Below are 11,100 nucleotides of genomic sequence, written 5' to 3' on the forward strand. Positions count from 1 at the left end.
GAATATTCTAGTGATTTCGTGGATCGCTTACAATGATACTTGTTCTTATTAGAGTAGCTTTTATTATCCCTCTTTGTTGTGTAAGGTTCTTATTTCCATCTTTCTCCATGGTTAAAACAAAATTCTGCAAATTACAGATTAAAAATTCTAGAGTGGTTAGTGCGCTTAAATTCTGAGGGTAATTACAGTAGGTCATTGCTACATTGCAAGAAAATACTGGAATACAGTGCAAGGAAAATAATTCTTGTTATTAGGAGTAATTAGAATTTGGAGAATAAACATGGAATAACATAGAGATGAAATGTAATTAAAAGTGACTTAGTTGAACACAATTAGTTAATAATGATTTTGTTGATAACAGTGCTGACAAGCACTGATAAAGTGGTGACTCGATGGCTAGTTAACTAATTACACATGCTACAGCAGCAATTCACAGAATAAAATCAATAACAATTCAATACAATGTAATTCAATAAGAATAGTATACAATACTGGTTATAGTTCCAATTACAGCTTAAAACCACGATATAGCTTTTCATGATTTGCAATATATAGCTTGCACAATTTGCATAACAAGTTATCTGATGCACATTATTTACAACCTTCTTATGTATCAAACTCACAAAATCCATAAAGACTTACAAAAGCTAGCCTAGGAGGAACAAGTATCTTATTACCCATATTTTTTGGTCCAAAAAATGTGGGTAATAAGATATAAGATTGCAATAAAAAGTGGACTGTATCGTTAATTATGTGTATAGGTACTGCTTCAATCCTGCTGGGTTTTGTAATTACGAGATGATAAAGAAAATAAACAAATTGTTTAATTATGTAATATATATTTATTGTAGTACTTAAATATCATCATATAATATACAAGGGTAAAGCAAGAAGTTCCAGGCCTGCTTGGGTAAGAAAACAACATTTTTCTGGTTATATTTTGATTTATTTTTCAACATCTTCACCATTAAAATCTATACACTTGCCCAGCATTCCAAAAGAATGTTATATCAGTTTGGAACATCAATTTATTATCCAACTCCTTAAAATAACCATCTACAGTGGCAATAACTTCATTATTGGTCTAAAATCTCTTTCTTTCAAGCCATTTTTTTAGGTTAAGAAACAAGTGATAGTCGCTGGGAGCCAGATCAAGTGAATATGGAAAGTACAGGAGCAATTTGAACTGTAATTTGTTGATTTTTGCCATTGCAATGAGTGAAGTATGAGCTGAAGGATTGTCTTGATGGAAAAGCACTTTTATTTTTTTTTTGCCAAATGCAGTCGTTTTTCCTTAATTTCATCTCTGAAATACTGCAGTAGGTTTGTGTAATATTTGCCATTTATTGATTCTTCCTTTTTGACAATTGCTTGAAATGTTTTTTCGGCACTATTTTTGGTCAGGCATGAACAAACATTGCCCCATCTAGCACACAACTTGTTCATGCCCAAATGTTCGTACAAAATATTCAGCATGCCTGTTGACATGCCTACACTCTGCTAACTTTTCATTATCTCTCGTTGATCTCCCAAAACAATTTTACTCACTTTTTCTATCATTTCAGGTGTAGTCACTTCAACAGTGTTCACTCCATTGCTCATCACTAGTGCGTGTTTGACTCATATTAAACCCTGCGACCCTGCATTTAACTGTTGTATTTGATGGAGAAGATTCTCCCAATTTTGTATCAAGCTCTTCTTTAATTTCCTTTGTACTTTCAGAAAAAGTATTTAATCACTGCTTGAATTTCCAGAATTTTCCATTTTCCAAAAAAAAAAAACAGCCTAATTCTACAGTTTGATAGACTGCAAATACTATACTAGTGATGCAGTAACTTGAAACTCTTTTAGTAAAATAATGAAATTTGGAATCTCAACACTGTCGAGAAATTAAGCGTACTAACATCATCTCTTAGTGAGACCCGGAACTGTTCACCCCACCCTTGTAAGTATTATGTACAAGTTTTATTTATTTATTTTATTTTGAAGTAATTATTCTATATTTTTAGTTCATTCAAGGTTTTTTTTAACTTTTCCTCATATGTATTTATATATTATTATTACTCATTGATAATTTCAGATATATGTTTGCATCAGCCAGTCCAGATAACATTAAACAATGGAAATGTCCAGAAGGTAAATTCATACAGAACCTTGCTGGTCACAACGCCATTGTTAATTGTTTAGCTGTTAATGCTGAAGGTGTTTTAGTATCTGGTGCAGATAATGGTACATTATACTGTTGGGATTGGAGAACTGGTTATAATTTTCAGAGATTACAGGTAAGTAATGACATACATGCAGTTCCTTATGATAGCCGAGTTTTGATTTTTGATACATGCATCTATTAAATGTACTATAATCTTTTTTTGAAATGTTACTTGTTACAAGTAGTTTTGCTACTTGTCATGACATTAGCTTGAACTGTTGTATTCTTTTCAAATTATGTAGTTATAATTTATTACAACACTATAATTCAACTGCATCTTAGCTGTAGTTGATGTTCTTCTACCTGTGTTTCTTGAGTAATTTTTCCTAATATAACACGTTGAATGAGGATTTATACAGTTTGTTCATTATAGTTATTGGGTCAATTTACATGAAACTATTTTACATATCAGTAAGTATTTTATATTCAAGGTCATTTATAAAGTAACCTCTTGTAGATTAATAAAAATAATTAAAATAAACTGAAAAAAAAGGGTTTTAAATAAAACTTGTTTAAAATTTTATGTTCTTAAATTTTGTTTCACCAATATACAGAATGGAGCAGAAACAGTTAGATGATTTAAAATAGGAAAATTAATACTTAAATTGCAAACAAAATACTAACTGGTTACACCATTGTAAAGAAGAAGGACAAGCATTTAGTTTTCAACTCATGTTTTAAACATAACATAAGTGACCACCATTAGCAGTAAGTTACATTTCTGCATGTCATCCATGACTTTCCTTAGCTGATCCCCTGGAATTGTATGAATTTCTGCTTGTATGAAATATTTCATTTTCTGTACAGTGTGAGGTCAGTTGACATAAACCTTCTCTTTCAAATTTCCCCAGAGGAAAAAATTACAAGTTGATAAATCAGGAGAGCGGGGAGGCCATGCAATGTTTCCAAAACAAGAGGTAATATGTTTGGATACATTTCTTGTATTATACCACGGAATTTCATGTTGTGTTGGTGGTAGCACCATCCTGATGGAACCACACCAGGCTTGTGTCAATATGACACATGGCTGTATGGCATGACTTCATTGACTTGATGCCAGTGAAGTTCATTATGGATAAACATTCACAACAGCATCACTTATTGATTGGATGTGACTGTAACAGACTGACCATTAATATTCTCAAAAAAAAAAGTTTGTCCCAATCACTCCAAATGTACCAACACCACACCACACTAACCTTTTCACTGTGCAGTGGCTTCTAATACAACATTCTTGGATTCTCTGTGGCCCAGTATCTATTCTTTTTTTCTTTTGGGGCAAAAAACACTTAGGTGTTATCACTGCCTGGGTACAAAATTTGTTTTAAAAAAAATTGGACAGTTAAACATGAATTAAAAAACTAAAAACCCTGATATGCAAAAATATATCTTTAAAGTAAAAAGCCTGTTACGGATGTTAAAAGTGAAATAACACAAACATATATCACTTATATATCTCGAGAAAAAAATTTTTTTTTTAAATTACCGTCTCCATTACAGCAAATGGCATAAATATTTGGAACACACTAATTTATATATTTGAATATAAATTGATGACTCTTAAGAAATTGTAAAATAGAAGATAACAACATTTCACTATCCCCAAGAATCGTTTGCTTGTTAGACCCTAGTTTAAACTTTTAACGCAATGCTGCATAACATATACAATCCACAACTATGTTGTGCACTGTCATTCGGCAGTTGCAGTGAGCACAAATTGGTGCATCTGTTTGAATCATAAGATATCCATGAGTGAGCCTAGTGTGCCCTATTCACAAACTGCAGATAAAAACCTGAAGTTGTGCTTGTTAAGATAACTGTTTAGATGATAATGTGCTTAATAAGACACTAGCAATTGCAGCATTTCTTTGATTAGTGCAGTAATTGCCTACAAGTCACTCTGATGATTCAAATCCCACAGATGGAATTTTTGCAGTACTTGAATTTTATAGAGATGGAATATTAAATCCTCAGGTAAGATGTGTCCAACTGTTCTAGGGTTTAAATGTTAGGCTGTTGAATGGTGACTAGCAAAACAACACTGAGAACTCTGCTGAAACTTTTCTGCCCTCTCTGTAAATTTTCTGTAGTTCACACAATTAAAGAGCCACCAGGTGTCTGCTTGTTGACAATGGATGCATTAAACCTGAATTATCTGACCCAATTCAATATTGTTTGCTGTGTTTTCATTCTTGCCAATGTCAAAATGTCATTGAAAAACTCTTTGCATTACAGTAGCGAAACTTTTGTGTTTGCTGGAATGTTTTAAACTGCTTTACTCATTTATGTATGGTTTGCCCACCATGTACACAGATGTTGGTGTGGCATGACTTTTATATTGTCTAATTGTTTCTGCTCCACCCAGTATTTTTTAATGTGAAATAAATAAGAAAATTTTAGAAAACTATTTTTGACTGAGACAAATAAACTCTCAAAATTTTAGTGTACAAATGGGCACATCAATCTTATTAATTTACAAGTTCTGTAACTAAAGTAATGAGAGTGCTTGAACGTAATGTGCATTGTGTGCTTCAGATTTCAATGGAAATATCCATTTTGACTTATTTCGGTGTGACTTCTGTACACATTGTTATGGAGTCAAGTATATCAGCACATCTAAAACAACGTGCAGTGATTGAACTTTTTTAACAGCAGAAAAGGTGAACATTAGTGACAGTCCATCACTAAAAGTAGTTTATGATGCTGAAACTGTTGACTGAAGTACTGTGTGAGCAATAAAACATTGTGCCTCAGAACCTGGTAAACCTCACAGTGGTTGACAGTTTTTGTGATTACTTAGAAGCACAAAATGACCGATCGATCCATCACTAATGAAATAGGGTTTGTTTAAAGAACAAGTAACACTGTATTGCACGACTGGGCTATCATGAAATCTGTTCACAATTGGTGCCAAGCAAACTCACAAAAAAAGAAACAGCAAAAGGAATGTCGTGAACAGCTTCTGTTCACAAATGTTATCATAAGAAGGGAGTAGACTTACTTTTCTATATTGTCATGGAACTCAAGTTCATACTGATGCACCTGAGATGAAACTCAAATGCATCTTTACAACCCAGAAGAAAAAAACAGTATAGCATGGAATACAGCACTGAGGTTTACCATGATCCATTAATCATTAAAATACTTTGGGAGTTCTGTGCATCGTATTCAAGAATCTATGAAGCTGCTCCAGGTTTCACACCCTCCATACTCATCATATTTGTTGCTGTGAGGGTAAATGTGTAGCTGAAAATTGTGACGGAAAAATAAATGCAAGTTTTTAATAAAATGTACATTTATGCCAGTTGTTTTGTTTGACTATCTCTTTTCATTTGCAATTAAACTTTAAATTTCAGCCACCCCTCGAATATTATTACATAAATTCCATCAGGTTGGAATCAAGCATTTTCTGATCTATGTGTGACCCCATTGTATTGTTCCTTGTTGCAATTTTTTGCCCTTAGGCCATATATATTCAAGGCTTGTGCCACAGAATCAGCAAATTCTAAAGTACAAGATAGAGCTGAGATACTAATATGAAATTTTTCATACTGCTGGAATATCTTACTGTAGGGTTACCAAGATATCATAGTTGGGCTTGGAGTATGTTGATTTATTATTGGCAAATGTATAGTGGTTCTGTCTGTTTTAGTTCTGAAAGAAAGTTAGAATATGTCACACGAAAACCCATTATGATTTTAATAATAACCTTTCTGCAATTGTACTTTTTAATAGTGAAGCAGATTTTGTTGGCTTTAACGTGCAAGTTTGGTCCATTAATCACAAATGGATTACTTCACAAACTGCCCTCACAGACTTCATGTAATTGTAAATGCCAGTATACACAAGTATTATGTTTATTGCCCACTTCACTTTCAAAATGTTTTATTGATGTATATTTACTCAAGCTGTAAATAAAGTGTATTGTTTTACAGTAGTAATCTAATGGAGAATTTTTAAGAAATGTTTCTTCTTTCAGTGGTTTGAGTGTTGAGCACTCTTTCTTGGATGGAACAGAATGTTCTTACAATAGTAGATTTTATTAAGTTGCTTCATTCCATTCCCCTTTTAAGTAGAACTGGCAATTTTTTATAATATATATTTTTCTTATATACGAGGGTTTTTTTTTCAAGGTCCGATCGATCACAAAATTAAAACCACAGTGAAAATAAAAAATTTTTTATTTGTAAAAAGTACTTACATACTTACGCTATTTCTCTACATAGTCGCCACTCCAATTTAGACATTTGTCGTAGCGTGGTACCAACCAACTTTCCAATACCCTCGTCATAGAACAGAGCCGCCTGTCTTTTCAGCCATGTTTCTACGCTGGTCTGCAGCTCTTGGTGGAATTCATGGAATATGGCACGACCACCACTGCAGCCTCTTACTGCGTGACTCTTCAACGTCTACGAAGGGCAATTCAGAATAAGCGGAGAGGAATTTTGTCACCAGGCATTGTCTTCTCCATGACAATGGTTGGCCGCACACTGCAGCTGTAACAAAGAAGCTCCTGCAGCATTTTCACCTCTTTGCTCACATGAAACGCTGGCTAGGAGGAAAACATTTTGGCACAGACATCGAGCTGCAGACCAGCGTAGAAACATGGCTGAAAACACAGGCGGCTCCGTTCTATGACGAGGGTATTGGAAACTTGGTACCACGCTACGACAAATGTCTAAATCGGAGTGGCGACTATGTAGAGAAATAGCGTAACTATGTAAGTACTTGTTACAAATAAAAAATTGTTTATTTTCACTGTGGTTTAATTTTGTGACCGTTGGACCTTGAAAAAAAAATCCTCGTAAATTGAATAGATGTATTTTTGTTGGAAATCAGTTTGTCAATTGTAGTAAATTCATGATATACTGAATAAATATGATTGCAATGAAATTTACCATATATACTTTGAATTTGTAAACTGAAGTGTTTTATTTTTAAAAAATTATAAGTAAAAAGAGGTGGAGTTGTAGTGGAATGGGAGTAAAGTATATGAAGGCACCGTAAAGTGGTGATTGAACTGTAGTGTGCTTACATTTTTTTATGTAATTTTACAATTGTTGTTTGTTAATGGAAAAGATGTAACTACAACTACATAATTTTTTTATTGGAGCTCTTTTTGTTACAAAATGTTATTGACCAAAAAACCAAAGAATACTGACAGGTTTTGAGTATATTATAGTTTTGTTGATTGTTCTTAGGTTTTTTTTTTTTTAGGCTCCAGTACAACCGGGTAGTATGGATAGTGAATCTGGTATATTTTCCATGACATTTGATCAGAGTGGAAGTAGACTGATAACAACTGAGGCTGATAAAACTATTAAAATTTATAAGGAAGATGGTAGCGCGGTATGTATTAGTGTACTTAGAAAATTAAACATATATCGACATAATAGGTATAAAATTTTTAAAATTGTGCACATGGCAGATAAGGACAAAGTCAGTAAGTTAGATCTGTTTGTAATGCACAAGACTGCTTTAACGTATAAAACAGTTTGTTATTATTGATTTGCTACCTCAAAATCCTTCTTCTTACATCTTTATACATCCTTCTCCACTAGGCTACTGCTCTTCCATTACAAACCAGTTTTATACATAGCTCAATATAACATTGTGCTTTGTTTAACACAATTGCTCTGTGTTAAACCAAAGTCTGTTAGTAGAGTAGAACATTGGAAATTCTCAGTAGCAGTGGAAAGTTTCTATATTTGTGTATAATAAGTAGTTATATATGTACATAGTATATATGTGAATTCTACAGAATTAAATAGCGTATACTTTGTTACATAGATTGAATTAAAAACTTTTATTTTATAATAGAGTAGCATTTACAGAAATAGATATGTTAGAAGTACATTTTTGATGATTGTTATAATATTTTTAGTGCCCTTATGTTAAGTTTGTTAGTTAAATTGAAGAAAATCAAAGTTACCTAAATAGCATTTATGTTTTTAAGTTATTTCATGGCATAAAATAGTAAAATTGGTTCTTTATTTTTTAATTCTGAGACCAGTTATCAACCAAAATCGTCGAATATTAATGCTGAAGTCCTGAAATACATTCTTTGTTTTGAAGGCCCAGTCCGTAAACATCAAAAAGATGTTTAGGGCTTACCAGTTAGAGTAGTGGTTAGTATGCTGGCTTCCAGATCAACCAATTCCATAATTCAATTCCTATCAAGGTTCTAGTTTTTTTTTAACCTATCACTTCATCTAACTCATCTTCCTTTATGCACAAATTTAATGTGTGGAGCATTTTCAAACGATTACATTACAAAAGCAGTAACCTTCTAGTAAAAAAATTCTTCTTCTTCTTCTTAACAAAAAGGTATCTTCATATTGGCAGCTTCCCTAAGCTGAAATATAAGGATTGCCTTGCCCAATTATATTATAATTTTACCATTTATGAAGGAAAGAATAAAAATACTTTTTTCCAAATTAATTTATTTATCATGTGGTTGGTAGATGTGCTGTGTCCAAAGTAAGTAAATATTCAAACAAGTTCAAGTGTGAATCAGAAATTATCTACACTTTCAAGGTTGTCATACTGCCTTATGCATGCTTAGAGTTTGTACAACTGGCGGTCATGTGTCCGAAATTTAATCCCCATTGCTATGAGATTGGGATAATAGCCTTTCGACTATTTCAGTTTAAACGTGTCCACCTCGTTAGCAGTTTGCACAAAGATCAAACAACAAGCAGTGATCCAATTTCTGTGGTTGGAGGATATGAAAGGGGCTTTAAATTTTTGTCACAATATGGGGATAGTACTTTATCCTATAAAAGTGTTTTTTAAAAGTGGCCAGACAGTTGTGACAAGAAGGAGCCACACAGATCAATTTCCACACAGATGACAAGATTCAGCAAGCTCAAGAGATGGTTCTAGCGAATAGGCAAGCTACCATCTATGAGGTAGTGTCTTCTTTGAACATTAGTCATGGCTTTACCCATCAAATCATCCACAATGAGCTCGGCTTGCATAAATTCTGTGTGCAATGGGTACCAAGACAGCTTACTACCTACTCTCATCTGTTTGGGCTGCTCAAGGATGCTTTGCGAGGTCGTCAGTTTCCTTAGCTTTAGATGTGCAAGAAGCAATGGAAATGTGACTTCACAATCAACCATAAACTTTCTTTTAAAGAAAAAACACAAGCTTGAGGATCACTAGACTAAATGCATAATAAGTGAGATGACCGTGTAGAAAAATGATCTAGATGTTGAACCCCTACCTTCGTGTAAATAAATTATACAACAAAAAGTGTAGCTAATCTTTGACTCACCCATATATAATAGCAAAGAATATATAATATGTGTTTACATATGATTACAAATTTCAGTATAGCTACAAATTGACATCCAGTTTTTTCAGCCACTTGGCTGAAAGTTTTTTTCTCACTTTGGTGGATATATTACATAAAAGTTTAGAGGTTTGGTTGACAGTTTTATGTTAAGTTTGAATTCTTTGATACATGTGAAAAATAATTTTATAAAATAGATTGCATTTATTTTTCAGACTGAGGAAACACATCCAATAAATTGGCGGCCAGAGATATTAAAGAGAAGAAAATATTAATATTTTTTATCTGAAAATCTTATAACTATTGTTTTTTTTTTTTTTGGAACTGTACTTTTTCAATATTATATGTTATGTATATGTATTTTACATGTTTAATTGTAATAAAATATTTTTTTCTGCATTATACTTAATTTTTTTTAAATAGTAATTGAGAAGGATAGTTTCAAATGATATTTAATTGATAAAATATTAAGACTTAGAAAGATTTTTTAACTACCCTGATTAATAAGTTATCAGTGGCCGCTCTGTTAAAGTTAAAGAACAACTTTACAAAAACATTATGGACCAGCTACATAAAGTATGAAATTTGCTATAGGGATTATTTATTTTCATATTGGCTCATAGATGATAGATGACCTGAAAAATTATATGTAGCCAGCAAATGAAGGGAAACATGAAAAAATTTTATTTTTAAAATCATTTGATATCATTTTAGAATGATTAAATCTTATTTAAAGAGAATTTTGAAGCCACTACACTTTTAGCACAGGTAAAATTAATTACTTTAAAATTACCAAAATAAAATAATTATAAAAAAAATACACATTAATATTCACTGTAACATAATTTGTTAATTCAATAAAATAATTCAATTATAATCTACACTTAAAAATAATAATAAAGGTAGAAGTTACAAAATTTTATAATTTAAATATTTTTCTAAATCTTAATATTGTAAGATGCAATTAAATTTTGAAGTTGAAAGAGATGCAGTACGATTAAACTAAGACGGTGTTGGCTGAGAAATAGCAGGTGGATCCAGAAAAAATTATAATTTTGATTATAATGCTTAGACAATCTTTCTTCATTAAAAAAAAAACTTACAGAATCCTAATCTATCAGTTTTTTATGACATGTATTATAAAAGAAGTTAATTTCATGAAGCTGTTTTATTTTTTGAATGTATTTCTGAAGCTATTCAAAATATAATGAAAGTTCTATAATTAAATACTAAGTAATTGGAAAGGACTGATTGGACCTCCTGTACAAAATTATATAAAATCAATGAAATGGTTTTAATAAATTTTGAAATAGTCTGCTGATGAATTTAAAGTTCCAAAAAGGAAAATAGAAAAATAGCTTAAAGATGATTCTTGTTTTCTGTCAATCTGAATTCTTTTTTGTTAGGTGTCTACTGGATTACAGAGCTATTTCTTTTTGTACACCTTTGTATTTATATAGATTTTACACAACTGTTTTAACTGCAGGTAATACCTGCAATAGGGAAAAACTGTTTAGTTGAAAATAAGAATCAGAGAATTATAGTAAAAAGCAAATCAGTGAAAGAAACTTGAGGATACATGAATAATATGAAA

At 31.9% G+C, this 11,100-nt stretch overlaps 1 protein-coding gene across 1 annotated transcript in view; it reads left to right on the plus strand.

Moving 5' to 3' along the window:
• Tango4 (transport and golgi organization 4) overlaps positions 1–9,910 on the plus strand; it is a 35,788-nt gene extending 25,878 nt beyond the window's left edge. Inside the window, exons 8-10 of the mRNA XM_075371311.1 lie at positions 2,081–2,282; positions 7,427–7,558; positions 9,722–9,910. Coding sequence (XP_075227426.1) covers positions 2,081–2,282; positions 7,427–7,558; positions 9,722–9,781 — 394 coding nt within the window. The 3' untranslated portion in view covers positions 9,782–9,910. The remainder of the gene's footprint in view (positions 1–2,080; positions 2,283–7,426; positions 7,559–9,721) is intronic.
• The last annotated feature ends 1,190 nt before the right edge of the window (positions 9,911–11,100 follow it).

The sequence above is a fragment of the Lycorma delicatula genome, chromosome 7 (assembly GCF_047948215.1).
Source record: "Lycorma delicatula isolate Av1 chromosome 7, ASM4794821v1, whole genome shotgun sequence".
NCBI classification, from domain to species: Eukaryota; Metazoa; Arthropoda; class Insecta; order Hemiptera; family Fulgoridae; genus Lycorma; species Lycorma delicatula.